This window comes from Prionailurus viverrinus, chromosome A1 (genome assembly GCF_022837055.1).
Source record: "Prionailurus viverrinus isolate Anna chromosome A1, UM_Priviv_1.0, whole genome shotgun sequence".
NCBI classification, from domain to species: Eukaryota; Metazoa; Chordata; class Mammalia; order Carnivora; family Felidae; genus Prionailurus; species Prionailurus viverrinus.
The window spans coordinates 82,619,730-82,644,854 of record NC_062561.1 but is presented as its reverse complement, the minus strand read 5'-3'; the positions used below and the strand labels follow the sequence as shown (position 1 = coordinate 82,644,854).

The window sequence follows — 25,125 nt, the reverse complement described above, 5'->3', positions numbered from 1 at the left end:
TGCAGATGGTCGACACCTACCTCTGTATGCCGGGACACCCCCACAGGCCCTGGCAGGTCCCACAATGCTCCGCTCTGGACCCAGTGAGACCCACGGCTCTGTCCTGAAATGTGGCAGCTGCTGTGCGTCTGGGCTGAGGGGCTGTTAGAAAACTTCAGAGGAAAGAGCACAGAGACAGCGCGCTGTTCTCCCTGCAGAACAGCCTCCCCAAGAAAAATTTTCAAGCAGAGAAGAGCTCCTCACCTCCCGGTCACAGAAATCCGGGTCACAGTGTCTCCTGTGTGTCCAGGATAGGATTGCCAGCTGAAATGAGGGAGCCTGTCACCTCTGATGTGTACCCACACGGCCACCACGGAGTTAGTGGAAGTGTGCCCCGTGCTGGTGCCTGGCACGTGTACTTTCACAGGAAAGTGTCAGTATGTCTCTGGGTGTGTAACTTACATGCCATGAATCTGGGACATTGTCTTTTTATTGTTGCACTAGGGTCCCAAACTTTTGTTTTTTTTTTAATTTTTTTTTAAAGGTTATTCATTTTTGAGAGACAGAAAGTGAGTGGGGGAGGGGCAGAGAGAGAGACACACAGAATCTGAAGCAGGATCCAGGCTCTGGGCTGTCACCACAGAGCCCGACGTGGGGCTCGAACCCATGAACCTTGAGATCATGACCTGAGCCGAAGTCAGATGCTCAACCGACTGACCCCCCCCAGGTGCCCTTGTTTTCTAGGTTTTTTTTTTAATGTTTTTATTTACTTTTGAGACAGAGAGAGACAAAGCATGAGAAGGGGAGGGGCAGAGAGGGAGACACAGAATCCCAAGCAGGCTCCAGGCTGTCAGCACAGAGCCCGACGTGGGGCTCAAACTCATGGAGTATGAGATTAATACCTGAGCTGAAGTCAGATGCTTAACCTAGTGAGCCACCCAGGCGCCCCTATTATACTTTAGATTTGGCCCCTTATAAAATGTAAATAAACATGTCTTTATTTAAAAAAAAATTATTTTTAACGTTTATTCATTTTTGAGAGTCAGACCATGAATGGGGGAAGAGAGAGAGAGAGGGAGACACAGAATCCGAAGCAGTTCCGGGCTCCGAGCTGTCAGCACAGAGTCTGACGCGGGGCTTGAACTCACGAACCATGTGACCATGACTTGAGCCGCAGTCGGACACCCAGCTGAGCCCCCCAGGCGCCCCTGAAGTCCCAGAGTTGTCAGTGCTTTCATTTCTCAGCAGTAGAAATATTTTTGAATGTGACTGCATTTGGAGATCCAGCCTTTAAAGAAGTGAGGGTAAAACGAGATCAGTCGGTAGCCCTGATCCCACATGACTGGTGTCCTAATAAGAGGAGGTCAGGACGCACAGAGGAAGCACGCGAGGATGCGGGCAGGAGACGGTGTCCACGCACCCAGGAGAATGGCGCATTGGGAACCAGCCCTCGGACCTGCAGGCTCCAAGACTACGTGAGCACGGGTGCTGTCTAGCGGCCGGGCTGTGGTTCTTTGTCACAGAGGCCTGCTCCGTCGGCACAAAAACGGGGTTCTAGCACAGAAGGGAGGACAGGAGAAGGAAGGCTGGGGACGAGCGACAGTGTGTGCCTGTCCCAGCCTGGTACCCTCCCACCCTTCCTGAGACTGTCTGTTCGTCCGTCTGTCTGGTGGAGCAGGTGGAGGCAGGACCCCCGGTTTCTTGGCTTCCTGGGGACGGGGTGCTTCCTGCGCCTCCCCTCCCGCAGCGTCCCTGAGCGTTTTGTAAGATTAGGTTGTATCACAGTTTTTGTTCTTTAAAATGTACATTTAATCTTGTTAGAAAATAAAACTTGCTTACAAGGAACACTCCCTCAAAATGATCTCCGAAAACAAATCGTGAGTTTCTCCGATGCCCAGAGCCCACAGAACAGCTGCATTCCACGTCTGTGCTGGAAGAACTGGAAACGCCAGCTCAGGCTATAATTGCAGGGCTCCCTGCTCAGTGGACCTGCCCTCTTCCAAAACCTGTTTTTCTTCTGCAGAGGACGTCACTGAAGGGTCTGGGGTGACTTCCTGTGGGGCACTCACAACCTGCCCTTGGAGGAAATCCCGTGTGAGGTACCTGAGCCTGGGAGGCTGGGACGGGAACAAGAGGCCTGGGGTTTGCTGAGCACAGTCCGCACGCCAGGCAATGACTGAGCCCCTTCCGGCTCCTGCTGGGGAGGAGACATGTCCAAGAGGACGAGCCTGGCCGGGGTCACACCCCCAGAAACTGAGCAGGGGAACTGCATGGCCTGGGGGACCGCATTCTCACCCATGACAGTCTCGAGAGGGTGACATTTCCCCAAAGAGAAAGGCTCTTGTCAAGTGGCCCCGCGGCCTGGTGCACCTGGGTTGTCCCAAGGCAATGATTTCACTCACACTCCTGGGCTGGACCCCCCTCCCCCCCGCCCTGCGGGGACTGGAGGAATGTGTAGTGTCTGATGACAGTAACCTTGGGACAGGGCCCCACACTCGCTCCAGGAAGGTGGCCGCTCAGACTCAGAGTTGTGGGCATTTCATGGGGTCACTGGAGACCCCATAGCACCCCGCCTCACTAATAATATCTGCACATGTCCCTTCTGGCTTCATGGGGATGGCAGGAGTGAGAGCCTCAGGATCCTCCAGGTGGCTGGCGGTGCACTGACTTCCGAGCAGGCCACAGTGGGCTGGTGGGGGGCCAAGGCCGCAGGGCCAGTTCTGCCCCCTGTGGGGAGGGCATTACTGCTTTACTGGTTACACACAGTATTATGGAAACTTTCAGAACGGAAAACCGCTCCGTGTACCCAGTGCCCAGCTTCCTGGTTCGGCCATGGCTCCATTCGCCCATCTTTTTTCTCTCTTCTGGAATGAATCTAATGCCAACTCCAAACCTCATTATTATTTTACCCATCAATACTCTTCTTTAGTCAAATAGAAAACATATCTGGACTTAGTACTTTAATTCAAAGGGATGGGGCTACTGCCATAGTGAGGTCTAGAAGCTTCTCTGGAGCTAGGCCATGGGAGGCTTGCTTCACGAGGAACAGTAAGGTAAGTGAGACAGCGGGCTGGTGGCCCGCAGGCTCAGCAGTGGGAGCCGACCCGCCCTGCGAGGCGAAAACAGTCCAGCTCATTACTGCTGGAGCAAAGGAGGGGTGTAGGGGGCAGAGTCTGGCTGGTCCCGGATAAGCAGGGGACCCCGAGTCTCACCTGCGCCCCAGGAGAGGGCTCCCCGTGGGGATCTCTTTAGCAGGACACACAGGGGGCGTGTTAACCTCCACTGCTTCCCAGGGCTCAGCTGTGTCAGCCCCCAGTAATACACACACACACACACACACACACACGCACGCGCACACACACACACACCACCTCACTACCGGGACACACCAGCGTCACTAATGTTCCCTTGTCTGTCTGCCTCCCAGTCCTCGCCCAGTTTCGCCCCCCGCCCCCACCCCCGCCACCGCAGGGTCTTCCCAGGTGTGGCCATGTTGCATCTGGTGGTCACGTCTCTCCATCTCTTTTCAACTGAATCAGTCGACCCCCGCAGCCCTCGCTGAATGTGGGGTCATGCTGTGGTACAGGCCCCGGCTGGGGACCAGCACCCACATCCGGGGCTCGGCAGAAATGCAGCCTCGGGCTCCCACGGCCGCTCTCTGGGTCAGGGTCCCCGTCTGGGCAATGTCGCCGGGGTGTCCACCCACCTCCCCTGCTGAGGCTCGGCCTGCACAGAAACTTGGGGACGTGGCAGGGGGCCGTGGTGGTACCTGGCGAGTGACAGCCTGCGCGGTCTCCAGGGAGGACAGCTCAGCGCTCTGGCTGCCAGCTCTGAGGGAAGGGTTCTGGCAGGGAGGGTGCCCAGGGAACTCAGCCCTGGGCATGTGGACGGAGGTACTTGGAGGGCACAGTGCGCACTACCTCCTGTTCCCAAGGGGAGGCTCAGGCAGACCCTGGGCCGGCAGCCCTCTGCTTCCTGCCCTCTGGCCGCTGCCGTCCTGGCCACCTGGGCCTCCTCATCCTCTTCCCTCCCCTACTTCCTGGGCTGGCCGCTCTTACCTCGCTTGTCCCCACACAGGATGCCCGTCCTCCCGTGTCATCTGGCCCCAATACACCTGCCAGGGGTACCGCCATCACGCTCAAGCCCAAGTGCACGTGTCCTGTGGCCTGGGTTTCCTGCGGGGGCATCAGAGCCAAGGCCATGCTGCTCTTCAGGCAGTTGTGACAAAGTGTGTGGCAGGGAGTGAGGCCGGATCCTGACCCCCATCAAGAGAGGAGGGGAACCTGCAGGCAAGGAGACAGGCGTGTCCCGGGACTGCTGGGTGGGATGGAAGCGGGGGTGATGAGTGCCAGAGAAGTGGGGGCAGGAGCATCAGCTTGCTAGTAGGCCCGGCGACAGGAAGCAGGAAACGGGGTTTAGCCCCAGAGAAGAGTTGGAAGGGTGGGGGGGGGGGGCTTCAGGGAGTCGTTCCCTTTGGCTGGTAGCAGCCATCCAGGTGGGGAGAGAAACCCGCCAAAGGAAGATGAGCAGGTGCGCAAGGCGTGGGCCAGGGGAGACCCCATGTTGGTGTGAAGATAAGTCACCCCGTCTGCCGACTTGAATGTCACACAAGAAAGTACCCCTGTTGAGAGTGTCCCGAGGAGGTCAGAGCAGGGACCGGGGGGGGGGGGGGGGGGCGCTTACAAAGGGCACTGCACTAAGCTGTGGCACCAGGACGCTGGCAGAACTGGCCTTTGCGGTTAGGTCTAGGGGACCCTAAATTCCCTACAGCCCCCCAGGGTCCGCAGAAGCCTGACAATGGCTGGCGGTGGGGGGGGGGGGGTCCTGCGGGCTCCTCTGCAGGCTCTCTGCTTAGCCCTGGACGGATCAGCTCCGAGCCGTGTCGGCTGCCCGCAGGTCCAGTAACGCTCGGGTAGACGTGTGGGGGGCACAGCCACGTCTCTACATGGCCCACAGGCACTTCTCACGAGAAAGTACACACGTGCCCCAGAAAGGCATTTCCTCGGACAGGGCTGGTCACAGGTGGACTGGGCTCTGGGGCTCAGAGAAAGCGTCTTCCTGCTTGGGCTCATTGTTTCAAAAAGGACCCTTGGGGTGAGGAGGGCTGAAGCTACCAAGTGCCTTAAATCCAAAATTCAAAGAACCTTAAATACCCACTTTCTCACCACATTTGTAAACCAAAATTCACAACATAGTTCTGGCAAATTTTCTGTGGTCTTCCTGATTTGACAAGGTTTTCACGGCCCAGTGTTGAAATCTCAGGAGAGTAATGGTGCTGGCTCCCAGGGCTGCCCCTGCAGGGCTCAGGGCGTGCCTTGATGCCTTTAGTTTTGCTGGTGACTCCCCTCCCCCTCGCCCTGAGGAATAAGATTGCAGACAGCACCTGGCCTTGACTCACACGCCCAAGATTCTGAACACGTTATTGGAGGGGTGGCTGAATAGGGACCCTCCCCCGTTCTGCCCCCTGTGGGGGAGCCCCCTGAGCTGTGAACCCCCAGTCACCCCAGATGACCATCCTGCAGGGTGGTGCACAGCCAGCCAGTTCCCGTGACCATGTGACCCCTGGCAGGGTGGGGGCTTTCCCAGGCAGTCAGGGCAGGACTGGAACCCGGGACCCCCTCCCCAGCCGGGTTTGGGGAGGCAGGAAGGAACAGGGCAGGTCCCCAGGTGGGTGCAGGGATTATACGCTGTTCTCAGGTCTGAAGTGAAGACTGAAAAAAACAAGTGAAAAGTAAGACTTGCTCTTTTCCGGCACAAGGAAAATTAAAATAGGGCTCATAGGTCAGAGCTCTGACCTTCGGACCGGCCAGGCACTGAAGTTTGAAGGTATCTCAGAAGAACCTCAACTCTCCCACCTTTGCTCAAAGCCCGGGAGGCCTGAACGGAGTGACCGACCGGGAAATGCCGCCCGCCCACCCGCCCAGCCAGCCTGGGGGGGGGGGGGCGGCGGGGCGCACACCTTGCGCTCCAGACCGCCCCCCGTGGCCCCCTGATCCCGACCCCAGCCTCCCATCCCGCACCCCTCCGTCCGGGCTTAACACCTCCCACGCTCCCAGCTCCAGCAGCTCCGGACACCGCCCTCCGCGGGGGCCGCGGGAGCAGGTGCAGCCCCGCCCCTCTCCCTCCCGCTGCTCATCCATCGGGCCCCGCCCCCCGCCCCGCCTCCCGCGTCCGCGGCCCGGCGGAAGGACACGCGCTCCGGTCCAGGGAGGGAGACTCGTGCCCCTCGGCGTGCGCCCCGCGGTCCCCGCGTCCCCGGGCGCCCCCTCCCCGCCCTCCCGGCATGGAGCCTGCGGGGCGCCCCCAGGACCGGGTCCCCAGGTGGGCGCGTGGGGGCCGGGGCGCGCCTCGCCCAGCCTGGGGTGTGGGGTGCGGGATGGGGACCTGGGTTGTGGGGTGCGAGTGGGTGGGGAGCGGCGGGGAGGGCCGGGGCGCGCCCCCTCCCCCCGCCCGCGGGTGGGTCGCGGTTCCCGTCGCGTCGCCGCCCCCACGCGCGCACGCGGCCTCGTCCCCGCGGGGACCCAGTGCGCGCGCGAAACTTTATTTAGGGCTTACAGGTTCCTTTTCTTCTCGTTGCAGGATCGATCCGTACGGGTTTGAAAGGCCCGAAGACTTTGATTATGCAGCTTATGAGGAGTTTTTTTCCGCCTACCTGGTGATACTCACTAGAAGAGCGATGAAATGGTCCAAACTTTTGAAGGGGGGCGGAGGTGTCCAGAAGAGCGGTACAGGTGGGTCGGAGGCCGCGGACCGGCCAGAGCTGGTTCTGAGGGGCGGGGTCTCCGTCCCTCCCCGCCTCTCCCCCCCTCCCTGCCTCTCCCCCCCCTCCCTGCCTCAGCGCGGAAGCCCCTGCCCGGTGGCCTGCCCAGCCCAGGTCTCTCTGGGCCTGGCGCCTCCTCCAGGCCTGCCCTCCCTGGCGCTCTCCCTCCTGCGGGTCTGGGAGGGCAGGCTTCCACACCGTCACAGAAGCCGGCCCCTGCCTTGTCCCGCCTGTGTTGACCTCTGGCTGCTCGTCTGGTTTCTGGTGTGGTTTGCTTTTCTCTGGGAATCACATTCCCCTCCCTGCCCCAGCGTTGGCTTCTACACTTGCTTCAACGTTTGTTGAATGAATGGAGTGTTTTCCCCAGGCCGCAGATAAGGAGAGGTGGGGACCTGCCCGAATGTGGTGAGGCCCTTGGGAGGTGTATGCTTCCGGGACTCAAGATAAGGGTAGGGCTTTCTGAGATACGGCTTTGGTGACCAAGAACGGTGAGGGCAGAGGTCAGCGGCAGGGACAGAGCTGTGTGACCGGTAGAGGGGACGTAATGAGAGCGTTCTGGTCTTGGGCCCAGGGCTCCATCACATGACTGGGCAGAGAGAGGCCAGCTGTAAGAGTTTTTTTGTTTTTTTTTAATTCACTTTAGAGAGAGAGAGAGAGAGACAGAGAGCTCGAGTTCAGGTGGGGTAAAGAGTCAGAAGGAGAGAGAGAATCCCAAGCGTGCTGATGTGGGGCTGCATCCCACAATCCTGGGATCGTGACCTGAGCCGAAATTAAATGTTGGGTGGACGCTCGACTGACTGAGCCACCCAGGGGTTCTAGTAAAAGGGTTTTTAAGCAAGAGGGTGTGACAAGGTCAAGTTTTGCTTTTAAAGGGGTTGGTGAACTAAGGCCCAGAGCGGCCCCAGTACATAGTGCAGTTGCACAGGATTGGTGGGGACAGGTTGATCTTGGGGGTGGGGCGCTCAGTGAGGAGGGAGAGAGGCTCTTTCTCAACTCTGGGCCCCCCACCCACCTGCCTCTCCCTTGACCAGGGGCCCTCCTCAGGGCTGTTACTGCTGGGGGAGTGTTCAGGAGCGACTCAGGTGAACTAGCAGTTCACACAGTCCGAAGGGCCGGGAGGGGGCCTCAGGCTGGTCCCCTGTTGCCAGGCGGACCTTGGATGCCACCAGCGCCCTGTGCGCTCCCTGCAGGGATCATCCCCCAGCGCCCATCCCTGCGTCGCCTCTGTTTCCATTGGCATGTCTGTCTTTATTCTCCTTTCTGTTTATTCTTAAGAGTTGATTGGTCTTTTGTTTTTAAAAAATACAAGTGTATAAAAGTAAAGGTAATTTGGATCCATAGTGAAAATCTGCATCACGTGAAGTACCAGGGGCTCTCCTCCTGGCCCAGCTGTTGGGTCAGGCAGAGGCCATTGCTGACAGCACCGTGCGTCTCCCACGCACGTGTGCAAATGTGGCGGCTGGCCCCGCAGGCCGGGAGTTGGCGGGAACTCGGGAGAAGCCTCCCGTGGCTGACCCTGGACCCGGAGGCTGGTAGCACACAGTCACTGAGACGTGCCTGCGCCTCAGTGGCCCTGTCTGTGGTGTTACCATCTGGTTCTAGCCTTTCCCTGTCCTTCCCTTTGGAGGACCCTCAGCATCTCTGTCCTAAGCCGCACGTGGCGCCAAGTGTCTCTTTTCCGGCATCTGTTCTGTTCAGCATGCAGAACCTTCCAGATGCTCGCCCTTCCTGTCTTTTCCAGTTGTCTTCCCTGGTTCAAAGGTCTTATCTGGTTTCTGCTCCTACTTTCTTTGAGCACTGGTGTCTGTGAGCTCTAAGAATTTCAGTTTGGTTTACTGAAAGAATTCTTTTTTTGTTTTAACATTTCCTTGACTTACATAACAGACTGTGACTGCGGTAAAGAGAGGGGCAAAACAGGTTTGGAAGCCAGAGTGTCAGCTTTGCGATGAGCCTCGGGCCTGGGGGAGGGCAGCCTGGTGTTCCCTCAGGAAACAGAAGCACAGGTCAGTCTGCAAGAGGTGTGTGGTTCATAGGGTTCAGTGGCCCCGGGTGTCGTGGCTGGTGCTGGTGTGGTTTCGGGGCAGGACGGTCAGGGAGCCTGTCAGCACCTGTGCGGCTCTGTGGGAGTGGCTGTGTGGCACATACAGGAGTGGACGAGTTATTCCAGAAATGAGAGTCCAGTTCTGTAGTCACACTCAGCTGACTGTCCTGCAGGGACCATGACATCCCAGGGGGGAAGGGCCTTGGTGGGCATCGTTCTGTGACCTCAGTGACCGGGTCTTGTTGCTTCGTTGTCCTGTGTAGTTTTCTGTTTTGGGGGACTTTTGTCTGGATGCCTGCCTTCCTGTCACCAATAACACGGTCACCTCCTAATCTTGGCATCAGCACGTCTCTAGGTGGCCACCAGAACTCACTGGCCCGATTCTGCCACATGTGGACACAACCAGTGTTTCCTCTTTGTTTTCTTTTTTGTCCATAGCAAATACCCACCAGGACCACGTGAGACAGGTCGATCCTTCTCCCGTAGCCTAGAAAAACGAATTCAGTCCTGCCCAGGCCCAGCCATTGCTCCAGCTCACGTCCCGTCTGAGGGCGGATGCTGAACTGCCTTCTGCAGGGTCTCAGCTCTTTCCTAGTAGCTGCAAATGTCAGCAGCATCTAAGTTAGAATTAAGTTGCAAACACCTCTTTCCAAAGGCAAATACCAATAAATACAGGGATTTGCTTAACTTTGTTGGGACAGACAGTTGGAAGTGATTTGTCTGGGGTCCACCTTGTTTAAAGAGATGCCCCCCTCATCTTCCCAAGGTCAGGAATGCTGCCGGACAAGTCCTGCCCTGAGGAAGGGGTCAGTGGCAACAGCCTTTGTCCCTGGAAGCTGTTGACACAGCTCAGCCTCCTCGGCCACCTGGATCTCAGGCCGGGGCCCCGTGCTTCACCCCCGTCTGACGAGGAAACTGAGGCCTCCGCCAGGCGGGGCTTGCGGGTCCCAGTAGAACCCAGTGTCCGACTCCAGTGAGGCGTTTAAGCATCTTATAGGTGCCTTTTTTTTTCTATTTACAAATTTATTTTGTAGTGAAATACGCTCTTACTAGTTATACTTCTGTGAGTTCATGGGGAGGTTCGTGTCCCCTCAAGACTGAAACCAGCCCATGTCCTTAAACACTTGCTCCTGCTGCCCCTGTGGGCCCTGTGCGCCGCCTGGGCGCTGGGGCCTCTGAGAGTGTCCCGCCAGCGGGCCCCACGGCCCCAGGCCTGTGAGGCCGGCTCCCCCGTGCCCTGATCTGGGGGATCCCATCCTTCTTCCCTTCTTGCTGAGGAACACCTTGCTCTCTGGGACCACGTTCGGCAGCTGCAGGACCTTTGAGCCGATGGTATAAACAGCCGTGCAAGCACCTGTGAGCACTGAGGCTTTCCTGAAGCAGGGTTGTGGGCTTGGAGCTGAGTGTGGGTCTCACCCCCCCACCCCCGTGGCCGAGCTCCGCCCACGGTGACCCGGTTCCCTCGTGCCCTGCTGTGAGCCTTCCTCGGAAAGACTTTTGCCCCTTCTGCCCGCAAGACTTTCCTTTGCGACACTGTTGAAACGCAGTCAGCTCTGCTCCTGTGGTTATTTCTGGAGTTTCCTTATGCTCCGCTGCCTGCGAGTGGGGCCTGAGGTCGGAGGTGAGCCCCCGACTCGGCGGCTCCTCTGGTCCTCCTGGGGATTGTTGTGGTTCCAGGCATCAGTTGTGCTGGAGGCAGCCTGGGGTCTGTGTGTCCCCCCTTTGCACATCTTCAAGTTAGGCATCCCCGGCCGCGGACTGGCCCCTGGGGGTGGCCGCAGCATCTGCCTGGCTCCCTGCGGCCGGAGACCCCCGCCCAGCTCCGGTGGAAAGCGCGGCAGGCTGGAGGCAAGGCGGCCCCAGTGGCTAGTGTCCTCGGTTCGCGTGACCTCACCAGCGTGGGGACGCCCTAGAGGGTCTCTACTCCCTGTGGCTTCCGCCCCTCATCCCGCACGCACCTGCTGGGCCTTTCCTGCCCTCATGCGCCCTCTGGAAGCTTCCGCTGAGGCCGCATCCGTGGTGGGTTAGCGCAGAGTGCGAGTTAGTGGAGCTTTATCAGTGCTCTCCGTGGCGGCTCTTCCTGCCACGGTTTTCTGTGATACGCAGCTGGCTCCACAGATGCTTTTCTCCTTGTAGCAGATCGTGGACTTTCTTTGTATGGCCTTTTGTTTTTTCTTAAAATGCATTTTTTTTAATGTTTGTTTATTTTTTGAGACAGAGACAGAGCATGAGCAGAGGAGGGTAGAGAGAGAGAAGGAGGAAGACACAGAATCCAAAGTAGGCTCCAGGCTCTGAGCTGTCGGCACAGAGCCCGATGCGGGGCTCGAACTCACGAGCTGTGACATCATGACCTGAGCTTAAGTCGGATGCTCAACCAACTGAGCCACCCAGGCACCCCTAATGCATTTCTTTTTTTAAAAATGGTATTGTAGGGTGCCTGGGGGCTCCATTGGTTAAGTGTCCGACTTCAGCTCAGGTCGTGATCTCCCGGTTTGTGAGTTCAAGCCCCGCGTCGGGCTCTGTGCCGAGAGCTCGGAGCCTGGAGCCTGCTTTGGATTCTGTCTCCCCCTCTCTCTCTGCCCCTCCTCCGCTCTTGTTCTGTCTCTGTCTCAAAAATAAAATAAACATTAAAAAAGAAAATAAAAATGGTATTTGTAATGTAATATGGAAGGAAAATAATAAAGCTTTGAGTATTTCCTTCGATGAACGGTTTTGAGGGTTAAACTGAGGTCATTAAAAGCATGGTGTTGCACCCCTGGCTTCCTGTAATTCACTTGAACATCGTCTCACAAATCTTTAGTGTTTACCTGGGAAACGAGCGAGCAAGTTGTTACCTGAGGTAGCTTGTGGTTCTTGGCTTCTTTTCCTACGTGTTTCTATGGTCGCTAGACAATCGATGATTCCTTTCTCATGTATTTATTTTCAGTAAAATATCCCTCCCAAAGGAAGTAGCTCTCCACTGACACAAGTCAAGTGCAGAACAGGACACAAACACACAAACACCGGCTGCTGAGCCCCCCGCCAGGGGGTCACACAGGCTCCCAGCCTGGGACCCTGCAGTCCCTTGTCACCTCCAGGGCTGGACCATGCACCAGCGCCTCTGTCCCTGCCCACAGCTGTCCCTCTGGCCCTCGCTTCTGCTTCCTGCCTCATGTCCCCTCACTTGGTGCAGCTTCTGTGCCTCTGGCCTTCCGGGTATCTCCTCTGTGTGGAGCTTGTGGGGCCGCCCTGGGCTGCAGTGACTGATCCTGGCCCCAGGGGCCTGGCCCGCTGCCCCCGCACGGTGTGCTGACGGTGAGGGAGGACCGGGGGGGTGGGGGCGCTGGGGGAGCTGCCCCTGCCCTGTGCAGGAGAACGGTCTGCAAGGAGTGCACGCAGCCATCCGGGTGGGCATGTGCAAAGTTCTGCTCTTCCCATGTTTGACATGGGAGAAGCCAGGCAAAAGCATTGAGGTCGCGCCCTTTGCTCTCAGGCTCTGCCAGGCTCTGACCCCAGGCCACGCTGATCTGTCCCTGACTGCAGCCCCTGCTTTCCATTTCAGTGAAGCGCTATATCCGGAAAGGTGTCCCCCTGGAGCACCGGGCCCACGTCTGGATGGGGGTGAGTGGAGCCCAGGCCCGGATGGACCAGAACCCCGGCTATTACCACCGGCTACTGCAGGGAGAGTGCAGCGGCAGGCTGGAGGAGGCCATCCGGACAGGTGAGTCGCGGGCGGGCGCGGGGGGCACGCAGCCCCCCAGGAGGGAACTTGCGCTGTTACAGATTGCCCATTGCTTTTAATTTGGAATTTTCTTTTTCTTTTTTTTTTTATTTTTTTTTATTATTTAAAAAAAAAAAAATTTTTTTTTTCAACGTTTATTTATTTTTGGGACAGAGAGAGAGCATGAACAGGGGAGGGTCAGAGAGAGAGGGAGACACAGAATCGGAAGCAGGCTCCAGGCTCTGAGCCATCAGCCCAGAGCCTGACGCGGGGCTCGAACTCACAGACCGCGAGATCGTGACCTGGCTGAAGTCGGACGCTTAACCGACTGCGCCACCCAGGCGCCCCTGGAATTTTATTTTTCTTATGGGAAAATCAAACCTTGAACATTCGTGAGGGGAGAACAGTGTTTTTCACTGATTCGGCAAACACTAGACGCCAGCCAGCTGGGAAGGGCAGGGGCAAGGGCAGGGGCAAGGGCAGGGCTGGTTTCTGCAAGAAGACCTTGCTGCAGGCTCTGAGCCGGCAGTCGTGACCGGAGGGTAATCGCTGGGAGGGCTTTGTGCTGATGGAAGCGCCCTGGGACTTAGGGACACACGCGGGGATGTGTGGCTGGTGTTGAGCTCTGGGTGCCGACGGTGCCCCAGGCACTCTCAGTGACCACACAGGCTCACGAGCTCTTAGATGTTCCAAGTGCTCAAAACAAACGTTTAACCCTTATAAACTGAATAATTTAGATTCTTAGGAAGTGTGACTGACCGTCTGATTTTGCTTTTGAGAAATACACCCTTAAATATAAAATAATTAAAGCCCAATTAATTGAGTGTGCTGAGAGGTGGGACTCCCTGTTGGCGGTGAGACTGGGGAGTGTCCCCAGCCTGGGGAGGGGGTCCCTTGCACAGAGGCCACGCATGTCAAGGGAAACAGAGTGTTGCTGTTGGTTTGAAAAATGAACTGAAAGGCTCTGTTTTAGTGCTGGTGTTTTTGGATAAAAATGTCTTATTGTGGTAAAACATGCATAATAGAATTTACTGTTCCACCTTCCCAAACTGAAACCCCGTCCCCATGGAGTGTCAGCCTCTCCCCAGCCCCCCGCCCACCATCCTGTCGTGTCTGGCTCGCTTACCCTGGTGAGGGGCCCTGGAGGCACATCCACATGGCAACAGGCGTCAGAATGCTTCCTTTTCAGGTCCGGGTCCTGTTGGCTGTGCGGACAGACCCTGTTTTGTTGGTCTGTTCTGTTCTCCGCTGATGGGCGCTGGGGTCGCTGCCTCTCCTTTTGTGGGTTTGCTGTTACGAGCATGGCTACACGGAGATTTCTCTGAGTCCCTGCTTTCCAGTCTCTTGGCGTGTGCCCAGCACCAGACCTGCTGGACCATCGTCGTTCTGTCTGTTTTCTTGAGGGGTCTGGAGAAATTGCTCTGCAGGGACAGCGCAGTGGAGCATTCATAGGGTGCATGAGCAGACTGGACATCCCTGTCCCACCCACCTCTGAGGTGGGAAGGAGGGGCTGTCCCAGGGAAAAATTTCAAAACATCTCCTAATCAAGGGTAAGAATGAGAATGGGCTTGGGACTGGTCACTCAGAGTCTGAATTAGTAAAAAAAACAAACAAGAAAACCAAAACCAAAACACCACTAAACTCCTGGTGGATTTTAAGTTTTTGGAATATTTAGAATTCCAAGAAAAAAACGTTTTTGTAAACAAACACACAATGGCAAATAACGTCCTTTGAGGCACTAATACTTCCTGTTCTGCTTAGGTCAGTTCTTTTATAAGCAGAGGTGCGGCTCGGAGACCAGAGGGAGGCCCAGGAGCGCTGCCCGAAAGCTGTGTGGGGGCTGAGGGGCCTGCACAGCGGGTCTGTTCCAGTCATCAGTCATAGCCCAGCGGCAGACACACCACTAATCTAATCCAAGTGGGGTCACTAGGTCAGAAAAAAGAAGTACTTGTGTCATGCACCCACACCTCCCCCCTTCTGCCCGTGTGTGGGCTAGCTCACAGAATCAGGGTCAGGTCCTCGGGAGGTTCCCACAGCGCCGGTGAGGAGGACGCAGGTTCTGATGAGCAGTTTATTCACTTCTCAGTGTCCGGTTTTGCCGTTTGTCTCTGAGGGATTCTCGGGGTGTTCTGCCTTTCCACAACTGGAAAGATTTTCCAGTTTTGTGTTGCCTGTGGTCCTAGAGTTAAACAACCCCCTGGCTGGGGTGGGGGGTGTTGGGAGGGGGGTGCAGACAGGCTGCATGGCGGGGGCTGTGAGGAGAGGCGGGATACCCTCCTCTTCAGTCCTGACTCCCTTTGCTGTGGCCTCAACCGTGGACGTGGTAGGGGCTTGTCCACAAAGGGCGACCAGGGTCGAAACCTTTGTTCACACCTGCCAGGTGGGGTTCGGGGTGCCCCCTGTGGTAGACATGAGGGTTACATCACAGGCCGGTCTTGGGTAATCCTGTGTTGTGAATTTCCCTGCAGATATGAACAGGACCTTCCCGGACAACGTGAAATTCCGGAAGAGCGCGGATCCCTGTTTACAAAAGACCCTGTACAACGTGCTGGTGGCCTATGGGCGCCACAACCAAGGTGTGGGGTACTGCCAGGTGAGCCCCCAAGGGAAGGTGACAGCGGCCAGCAAGGATGTACTAACCCTGTTCACGGGCTTCCTAGTCATGGTGCCTGTGACTTTGACACATTCCCCAGGTAGAAAAGTGGTGAAACATATGCTTAATGACTTACTTTGATGTCAGAAGAGGGGGGCTGGGAAGGTAGGAGGTCACTTAAGTGGCCCCAGGGCTGTAGGTACTGAATGAGTGACTAGCACCTGCTGGGCTCAGTGCAGGGCGTGTGTGGGGCGCTCCTCCCATGCTATTTCTGGGAGTCAGATCTTCCCCTGCGATGAAGGGGACAGCCTGCATCCTCACCTGCCAGTTCCTGTCACCTTGCGAGGACATGCACTGTCTGGGGTGTCGGGGAGGGAAAGACAAGGGCCCATGTGTGGAGCCACAGAAGTGCCATTGGCGAGCCTGCAGGGGACGCGGGACGTCCCGTGTGGGCCTGAGGGGCTGGAGGCCTGCCAGTGTGCTGGCTGCTTGGGTGCCTGGAGTTCTGCTTCCCGCTTCAGTGCTCCTGCTTCTGGGGCTTCCCGAGGGTGCCGGGATCTGCGTGGGGACTTTGCAGCCCACCCTCTCAGGCGAGGCTCCAGGGGCTCGGCAGCTGGGCCGGGGGGCCGGCAGCGACGGCAGAGCATCTTGCAAAGACAGCAGCAAAGGCACAGGCCAGACAGGCTGTTTTCTCGGTGCCCTGGAGCCTGCCCACGGTGCCAGGGGAGGAAGTCGGGATGGGTAACTGGCCGTCCTGGACGAGGACCGGCCTGTGGGAGCCGGGGAGGCTGGGCAGCCGAGAAACCGTCTTTATGTTATTCCACTCGCTGTTCTTGTAGGTTTTAAAAAGAGCGTTTAAACAACCCTTACAACTTTAAGCGTGAGCGCGATGTGCAGCTCATGGTCTGTATCTGTGCACACGTGGCTGCGGGGACAAGGTCTGCAAGCTGAATGTCAGGAATGGGAGTCTGTTCTCCGCGGTCGGAGGCGGGGTGTGGGCAGGCTGGCGCCCCCGCGGCTGAGGGGTGGTCTGTCCAGGCCCCGGCCGCTCGTGGTCTCTGGAGAGCCCTGGCATGTGCCTGCCTCTTCACGTGGCCTCTCTCTGGGTGGTGTGCATGACACTGGGTGACAGAGGCTGGATTTTCCCCTTGTTACTAGAGGAGGGCACATTTTAGAAAGCATTGGGAACAAGGAAGGAAGTGGAAGTCGTCTGCAGTGCAGTCACGCAGACGCTGGCCCGCTGTGGGTGAGCCCTGCACCTGCAGCTCGCAGGTGCCCTGAGCCTCCCTGGCGGTCTCCCTCATAGAAACTGTCTGCAGCCCTGAGCGTCCTGCCACGCTCTCGTGGTTTTACAAAATACACTGTTGGCTTGGCATCTGCTCCGATGCAGACTTGAGCACTCGTGTCTGTTGGAACACCTGCTTTAGAGGATGGATGTAGGTGTCGTCCGGGCTGAAGGAGGTGTGGTCTCGGGGGGGGGGGGGGAGGCCTGTGGGGGTCTGAGTGGTGTGGTTGGGGTAGGGTGGGCAAGGCCCGAGGGGGTTCTGAGTTGTGTGGTCGGGGGGTGGGGTTGTGAGGCCCGAGGGGGGGTCCGAGTGGTGTGGTCAGGGGGTTGGGGGGGATGAGGTCCAAGGGGGGTCCGAGTGGTGTGGTCGGGGGTGGGGTGGGGTGGGCGAGGCCCGAGGGGGATCTGAGTGATGTGGTCAGGGTGGGAGGGTGGGGGGTGAAAGGCCAGAGGAGTGTCCAAGTGGTGTGGTCAGGGCGGGGGGCTGAGACCTGAGGGGGTCTGAGTGGCATGGTCAGGGTGGGGGAGTGGGGGGGTGCGAGGCCCAAGGGGGGGTCCGAGTGGTGTGGTCAGGGGTGGGGGGGGGCTGAGGCCTGAGGGGGGTCTGAGTGGTGTGGTTGGGTGGGGGGGGGGTGTGAGGCCCAAGGGGGGTCCGAGTGGTGTGGTCGGGGGTGGGGGGGCTGAGGCCTGAGGGGGCTCTGAGTGGTGTGGTCAGGGGGCCGAAGCCCCAGGAGGGTCTGAGTGTGGACTCCAGGGCCGTGACCCCGACAGCTTCTTCACACAGATTTGTGTTTCTGCCTTCTCGTGCTGTGTGTGTCACTTGGAGGGCAGATCTCGATCTTGCACCAGAAGGTCGTTCCGGAATTGCGTGGTTTTGGGGACAGCAAGGGACTAGCAATGCGTCATAGCCACCGAAGGTGGCTTGAGGTGGCTCAGGACCCGTTTTCTTGTTTCAGGGAATGAACTTCATAGCAGGCTACCTGGTCCTCATAACCAAGAGCGAAGAGAAATCCTTTTGGCTGTTAGACGCGCTCGTGGGAAGAATACTGCCTGGTGGGTTGAACACGCCTGTGACCGTTTGGGCCCTGGTTGCACTCTCTCTGCTCTGCAATTTAGCGTGAACTGTCTGTGTCGGGTGCTGGGCTTGGTCCCCAGGCTGCCCGGTTGTGTGGAGGCTCGCAGGGCCCAGAATCAGTGAGAGGTCCACTTGGCTTCCTGTAGAGTTCAGAACAGTCCTAAGAGTGAGTCGTTGTCAGCTGTAACTGTTATTGGGATGAGAATCATTCCTTCCAATTCATTGATTAATAAATAGCACCGGTTTTGGTAATGCAGTGTGGACTCTGATCGCTTTGGGAAGAGAAGTGCCCAGAGCCGTCTTGGGTGGGAGAAGACCTGTGCCCTCCACAGCCGCGACGGTGGTGACCAGACCCAGCCTCGTGCTTGGCCTGAGGTGGGCATAGCTACACAGGGCATGTGCGGCCCGGGGAGTTCTCGTGACCACTGGACGGGTGAGCCCTGGTTCTCCCCTCCAGCACGTGTGCCCTCAAGTCGGGCTGGAACCGCCCTCACCACCCTGGAGAGCTGGCCCCAGCTCCGGGCACCCCGCAGTGACCACAGCAGGAGTCGGCTGTGATTTCTGCCTGGGAGCATACAGCATGTTTCTGTGTCCCGAGTCTCGCCTCAGCACAGCAGTACCACACGGGCCCAACTACTGATCCATTTTACAGATGAGGACCCTCGAGCCTTAGATGCCGTGGCCGTCAGATGTTGGCACGTGCCTCACGAAAGAGTGAACCAGAGTGAATCAGAGTGGCACCATTACGGAATGGGGCCTCCTCACACTCCAGTGCCACTGTTCGCCATGGCACAGAGTGGACACGCCAGCAGCCCTCCTGGATAGGCCGCCTTCAAGGGACAGACCATCCCCATGTGCGTGACATCTCACCGTCCCAGCTCTGCCTGGGGAGGCCTGAGCGGCAGGTGCAGGGAAATGGCGAGGAGTGGCGGGGCGGGGGGTTGGTCAGGGGACCTTCCAAATGGAGTGATGGCTGAGCTGCATCTGGAGACTGAATCACGATGTGTATTTGTACTGTGACCAAGTCAGCTCCTTCCCACAAATACTCACTGAGACCTGTCACATCCCCGGGTTGCTCTGGGGCTTGGGAAGTTTCAGCAAATGAAGACACAGGTGGGAGGGGGCAGCAGCAGCCATGGCACAGCCTGAAATTGTCACAGAGGGGCTCTGGGCTGGCCCTGAAGAGCAGGTGACTGCACAGGCTTGTGTGTTAGCCCCTGAAATGTCCTTTCCCATCCTCGCGACGTCCCGTCGGACGACACTGCTATCAGGACTGAGAGGGCAGAGGCACTGCTGTGGGTCACTGGAAGCAGGCTGGCCCGGCACCAGCATCCTGCTCCCTAGTTTCTTTCCTCATCACACAGAAGCAGGGGGCCCGGGAGGTGGCACGCTGGTCACACACACTGAGCCGTGCCGGCCTCCCCGCGGCACAGGCTTCCAGGACTGGTAAGTCGGAACAGAAGCAGTCAGAAAGATGAGCCGAGACGAAGGCCGGTTCTCCGGAAAAACCGACACAACAGACAGAGCCTGGCAGGACGGATACGTGGAAATGGAAAGGGTGCTGGAATTTGAAAATCTTCAGGGGGTTTTAAGAATCTCAAGAGAATACAAGTAAGACAAAGAGGCCAAGTGGAAAATTTTGAGAAAAATACTGCCTAACAAAGCTGATTTAGGAGAAAGTGGACCGTCTGAAATGGCAATACTGTCATCGAACCTTGAAGGTGTGGAGAATTTCTGCGTGCTTTACAAATCTTTCAGAAAACAGAAAAGGACACACTCATCCACTCACGTTGTGGGGCTTGCGCCATGCGGCTGTCACACAGATCTCATGGAAGCACTCACATGCGCAAATCACACTTGCGGTGACATCAGCCGCTTGGACCTCGGTGGTTCTTTTATCTGAGGAGGGTTTATCTAGGGTACCAGGGAGGCCTGAGGGAATATTGGAGATTTAACGTCCTGTCCTGCCATTACAAGGAAACGGTATGGAGACCAGAGGCGAGAGCGTAGAAATCAATTGGTCTTGAGACCTATGAATCTGGGGGACTTGGGGCTTGAGGTATGTCGATCAGTAGGGAAAGATTGCCGTTTGCAACATCCTCTGTGACACCTGTGTACATGGAAAACCCTATTCCTACTCCAGGTGGATTCAAGACACGTGAAAAAGTGGAACTTTGACACTCAGAAAATGAGGTGAGAACAGCCTCGTGATTGCTGAGGAGGGAGGTAGGTCTTGAACAAAATTCCAAAAATAGAAGAGACAAGATTGATAATTTTCGTTACGTTAAAATTAAAAACTGACTTTGAGATAAGACCTTGCAAGGAAAGCAGAAAAGAGGTGGTTTCTGTGATCACGCAGCGCACGCGTGAAGGGTCCCTACCGCTCTGGGTAGGAGCAGCTCAGTAGGAAATAATAGGAGGCCTGTGTGGCTGAGAGTTGGGAAGACCAGCTGAGGTCTCCCACGAGCCAGAAGGTGCAGGGACACCTGTGACTAGGCCAGCAGAGCCGCCCCTGTTTCAGAACAGCTGACGGAGGGAAGTCGTGTTCTGGAGCACCAGTACATGGTGTGTGCACGCCCTGAACTTGGCCTCCACATGCAGACCACGCCCTTCCTCCACCCAGCCTGCCGGGCGGCCTCTCTCGGGTCAGGCCGCTGTCCTGAGCAGTCACCATTCGGACCAAGGCATCCAGGGAAAGGATGAGGGAACAGGCCTCCTGGGCCTGCAGAGACGAGGGTGAGGCCCCGGCTGATGGTGCCATCGGGCTTCAGGAACGGAGCCGGAGCGCTGTCTGGGATGTCGCATCGAGCAGAGCCCAGTGAATTAACACCCTGGCGTCCCGACAAGCTGGTGTGACCTGTTTCCCCTCCGAACACAGCTCAAGACAGAAGGTGGTCCAAGGGAGGACCAAGGCACCTTCCGTCGGGGAGACTCAGGGGCCCTGGGAAGCAGAGTGAAGGTGTGAACACCGCTGGAGCTGCCATGTGTCTCCCGTGTCCTCTTGACGACCTTGTCCCAGGGGGTCGCCCTACCTGTGGGCTGTATCTCACCGCCTGTACCCTGTGCCTGTGGGGTGTGCTTTTGCTTTTGGGGGGCTGGAGAGCATTGGTTTTGGAATTAGATGGCACCCCCTTGGATCCCAGCTCTGGCAGCAGTAAGATGGGCTGGTTCTAAATCTGTGCCCCAGCCCGGCTCAGTCCTCCAATGTGCTGATGTGGCCAGGGCGCTGTTTGCAGAAGGCTGCCGTCCCTGAGGCGAGGCCCCCACCAGGCCTACTGAGGAGGCTCCTTGTCCTGTGCTTAGCCGAATGCTGGCCCGGAGGTGTGCTTCTGCTCAGACGGCCCAGAGGAGCGGGCCCCGGGCTCCGGGCTCCATCTGCCTTCGGCGTCAGGGCCGGACGCGGCCAGGAGGGTGAGGAGGTCAGGTCTCGGGGTTCCTGCCCTGGTGACCCCCAGGCCCCGGGGCAGTCAGGGTGTGAGCTGGTCGGGTCTATTTTTGGAAGGTGCTGTAAGCCTCTCTGGGGCCAGGAGTGAGGCCACCTTGCTGGGAGCTCAGCAAACCCTCTTAGCGCCTGAAAGCTTAACCCCGGCTGCCCCAGGGCGTCACTTGGAGAACTGGGTCGCTTGCAGGACACTCTGAACGGACTACAGAGGCTCTTTGCTCCATCTCCTGGGGGGGGCAGGATGTTGCTCAATTTAAGAAGAGATGATAGATGCAAAATGAGGATATGAGCAGGAAAAACTTGTAAAATCCTTGGTGTTCTGTTTTTAAATTTTTTAACGTTTTTTCATTTTTGAGAGACCACTTTAACAGCAAAAACTAAGCATTAAAGTCTATAATACATGCCTTTAATGAGCAAAAAAGTTTTCTGGGAGGACACATGCGTTCAGAGAAGACACACTACGGGCAGCGTCATGCTGTCTGTCCAAGTGTGTGGTCCCAGCCAGTGGGGACCGCCAGCTGCCAGCCGGTGCCCAGGCCTGTGGGCGGGAGGAGCGGAGCGGCCGTGAAGTCACCTTGGTGGGCTGTGCTTTCTGTGCTCCTATGATCTGGGGCCCCCAGGCCACGAACTCCGTTAAGGCATTTCTCCAACTTAAGCTATCGGGGGTCTCATTGTGATGAACAGGACAGCCCAGGCCTCTGGCTGCCTCTGTCCTCCTGCAGTCAGAGGGGTGGGGATGTCCAGCCCCTTCTAGAATGTCAGGAACTTGACCCTCCAGTGTGGAGAGAGGACGCAGGACTGATTCCGAGAGCAAGGGCCCCGTCCTGTGCAGGTCACTGTCAGCACTGTCCCCGCACCTGCTCCTGTGTCCTGCGGCCCCTGCTTAGCCAGATGGCGTGTCCATGCTGCTGGCCGGCCCTCAGCGAGGGCACCAGTGTGCTCACACTGACGAGCCCGTCCCCAGAGCTTTCTCATCTTCCCAGACCGAAGCTCCGCACCCCCAGCCCTGGGGCCCACGGTCCTACGTCCTGTCTGTGGGTGTGGTGGCTGCAGGGATCTCAGCCGCACCGGTCCAGCGTCTGGCTTTGGTCCGCACATCTCGTCCTGGGGGCTCACCCTTGCTTGTGGGGCTGACAGTTCCGCCCGCGTACACGGCACACTTTTGTCCCTTTGCCCGAGTGGACACTTGCTTGTGTTCCCCATCTCGGTGCCATGAGCGCAGCCGTGCAAACGCTTCCCGCCGGCGGATTCTCACCGGTGCACGGCGCGGCCTCGCTTTGGGAGCCGCCCTCTCCTCTGCTGGGAAGGGCGCTCAGCCACAGCCCTGCTCTCCTCGTGTGGCAGATTACTACAGCCCCGCCATGCTGGGCCTGAAGACAGACCAGGAGGTCCTGGGGGAGCTGGTGAGGACCAAGCTGCCAGCGGTGGCGGCCCTGATGGACAGGCACGGTGTCCTGTGGACCCTAGTCGTGTCACGCTGGTTCATCTGCCTGTTCGTGGACGTCCTGCCCGTGGAGGTGAGCGCGGCATGTGCCTCGCGGGGGCCAGGGCCGTGTGAGCCCCCAGCCGGTGACGCGCCATTTCTGTTTGTCCGCAGACGGTGCTCCGGATCTGGGACTGTCTGTTCAGTGAAGGCTCGAAGATTCTCTTCCGGGTGGCCCTGACCCTGATCAAGCACCACCAGGCCTTTATTTTGGAAGCCAGCAGTGTGGCGGACACCTGCGAGCGGTTCAAGGAGATCACCCGAGGCAGCTTTGTGACCGAGTGCCACACCTTCATGCAGGTGAGTGTCGGGGCTCTGCTCCCGGTGCAGCGGCCTGGCCAGGTGTGCTGGCGTCCCCAGCCTGCCTGTCCCTGTGTCCCCTCTGGGCCTCGCCTCCCCCCTGCTGGGACCCCCATCGGGCTGGTCCAGGTTCACTGGGTCGGAATGCAGACCCATCTGACCCCTTCTCCTGTAGCCAGCGTCTTTGGTCCCAGATGGCTCTCCGTGGCCCCAGTGGGGTCGCATGTGTCTGTTGTGTGTCCTGCCCCAAAGGGCAGCTCCCCGATGCCAGGGCCTCCGTGCTGGGTCCTGGACCTCGTGGAGGCTGTGTAGATGACTCTGGTGTGCTGAGCGAACGGAGCAGGAGCCGTACCGACAGGCCTTCTGCGGAGGCCGGGGGAGGCTGATTTCAGGTTCTGCTCGGCACCTGAACCAGCCATCAGTGCAGGCAGGTGGCCCGGTTGTTCCCCCCGATGTCCCGGGTGGTAGCAAGCCCCCGGCTCTGCCATCAGGGGACAATCGGGTGATCTTCTGACGGCAGACTGCCCTGGAATCAGGACGCTGGCCAGAGTGCACCACTAGGGCTTTCTCCCACTGCGGGGACGTGGGAGCGTGGAGTGGGGTGGCTTTGGGAGCGGCCTGGGTAGAGGCGCAGAGAGGCCGGGGCCTCTGCCCTGAGGCACGGGGAACGAGGGGTCCTATTCTAGCCGGACTCCAGGCCACGGGATGTCCAGTCGCCAGGGCCACACGCGCTTTCCGAGTGGCGGGCAGACGGGTGGACTGGCCATGCTCAGCAGCCTCAACAGAGGTGGTGACCGGCTGGGGACCGTCAGAAGCCTGCAGCGAACTCTTTGGAGCCCGTCCCACATGACACAACGCCTCGTCCAGAGAGGGCAGAGGGCAGGGTCATGAGCCTGGGATTTGGACGAGGCCCCGCCTGCCCCGTCTGAGCTGCGGCTGCTGGTGGCTCCTCCTGGGTGACACGGGGTTTTCTGTTCCCTGTTAGCGCATGGGCGGCTCGAGGTCTGGTGATGCGGCCGTCACCCCCAAGGGACCCAGTGCCCGCCCCTCCCCCACCCAGCAGCCACCAGTCTGCTTTCCGTCCGGGTTTGCCTTGTCTGCACGTGTCAGGTACACCAGCGAGTCCGCGTGTCGCTGTCTGGCTGCCTTCCCTCCGCGTGACGCTTTTGGCGCCGTCTGGTTCTGACTGGCATCGTGCACGCTGGTGGTCACACAGTAGGTGCTCAGTCAGTGCGAATGTTTCTAAAGCACCCCAGGAGGCCGAGTGGCTGCCGGTACCGTGAGCCACCCGAGGGAAGTACTGTGCGTCGTGGCCCTCTGACAGGAGCTGCTGGGGAGGCGGCCGGCGCGGGGACCTTCCCCAGCGATCTCTGCAAAGTGGAACACGGGTTTCTTCCCCGAAGCGTGGTACCTGCAGCCCATGTACCCTCTAGAGAGAGTCCCGCACAAGAACATCTAGAATTTTCTGGAGAGTAAGCAGGGCTCACAGGACTTGACTGATTCCCCCTTCAGGACCGTAAACACTCTGCCCCGGCCTAGGTGCTGCATAACACGTACCTGTGGAAGAATTCCTCTAATTTCTTCAAAACAAAACAAAACAAAACCTTTTTACTGCCAGCCTCACATCTGGCCTGGTTTGTAAATCGTGAATTTCTCAGCAGTAACTGTGAAGTGATCGTTAAATTATTAGTATGCAGGAGAGATGTGATCGCATATACTCCCCCCCCCCCCAACCCCCGGGGGACGTCTTTCTTAGCGTGAAGCCCGTTCTCAGCAGACAACAGTCTGAGGCTCCACTGGCTTCCCACACTCTGGCCGCTCACCAAGGGCCCTGACTGGCCTCGGAGCTGCCACAGGACCCCTCAGCTACAGCTCGGGGCCGCAGGAGAAGGGGCCGTGCAAGCCCTTCCCTTGGGGCAGCAGCGGGGGTATGGGGGGGGGGGGCACTGAGCTGAACACCTGTCGCTGGTTTTTTAAACAAACTCCTTTTGTGTTCCAGAAAATATTTTCAGAGCCCGGGAGCTTGTCCATGGCCACCATCACCAGGCTTCGTGAGAGCTGCAGGGCCAGGCTGCTGGCGCAGGGCTGACCAGGACCCCTGTCCGCTGTCGCCCCCGAGGCTTCATTTCCAGAGCTGACATTTCCTGCTGTTCGGTGCCAGAGTACTTGACGTCTGTACACTTCGTTGTGAATGTTTTTCAAGACCGATTTAAAATTATGTCCTCCGTAACTCAGTTATGGGCCATGAAGTCATGGATTTCTAGAAATGTATTTTTACTTGAGATCTTAACCTATAAAATGTGAGATGTGCATATTTAATAAAGCGCGTGAACACCTCCGAGTTTGTGATCGTCAGCTCACCGGCTGATTGAAAATGAAGACCAAACCCGCAAACTGTCACTAGTGTTAACGCCAAATCCCTTCCTTTCTGTGCCACGGCATCTACGTGAGGTCTGTGCACACAGCA

At 58.0% G+C, this 25,125-nt stretch overlaps 1 protein-coding gene and 1 long non-coding RNA gene across 3 annotated transcripts; one reads left to right on the top strand and one right to left on the bottom strand.

Annotated features, from left to right (window-relative positions):
- Positions 1 to 1,074: 1,074 nt before the first annotated feature.
- LOC125161706 (uncharacterized) lies at positions 1,075 to 6,768 on the bottom strand. Of its 2 annotated transcripts, none has more exons than XR_007150731.1 (4): positions 6,632 to 6,768; positions 4,038 to 4,262; positions 1,400 to 1,533; positions 1,075 to 1,267 (listed from the first exon to the last, which is right to left on the bottom strand). It is a non-coding gene; the product is annotated as an uncharacterized LOC125161706 (long non-coding RNA). The 2 variants fall into 2 exon arrangements; XR_007150732.1 differs by having other exon boundaries at positions 6,646 to 6,768.
- GRTP1 (growth hormone regulated TBC protein 1) lies at positions 6,134 to 24,999 on the top strand. Its single transcript, XM_047851573.1, has 8 exons — positions 6,134 to 6,300; positions 6,559 to 6,710; positions 12,322 to 12,480; positions 14,949 to 15,073; positions 17,315 to 17,411; positions 22,220 to 22,392; positions 22,473 to 22,658; positions 24,658 to 24,999. Exons 1-8 carry the CDS (start codon positions 6,263 to 6,265, stop codon positions 24,745 to 24,747), a joined length of 1,020 nt encoding a protein of 339 aa, XP_047707529.1. The 5' UTR covers positions 6,134 to 6,262; the 3' UTR covers positions 24,748 to 24,999.
- The last annotated feature ends 126 nt before the right edge of the window (positions 25,000 to 25,125 follow it).

Bases quoted from the DNA above. Each gene is read 5' to 3' on its own strand.
- GRTP1 (XM_047851573.1), top strand. From the start codon at position 6,263: ATGGAGCCTGCGGGGCGCCCCCAGGACCGGGTCCCCAG. The intron at 6,301-6,558 runs GTGGGCGCGTGG...TTCTCGTTGCAG, and splicing joins CCCCAGGACCGGGTCCCCAG to GATCGATCCGTACGGGTTTG. The intron at 22,659-24,657 runs GTGAGTGTCGGG...TTTGTGTTCCAG, and splicing joins AGTGCCACACCTTCATGCAG to AAAATATTTTCAGAGCCCGG.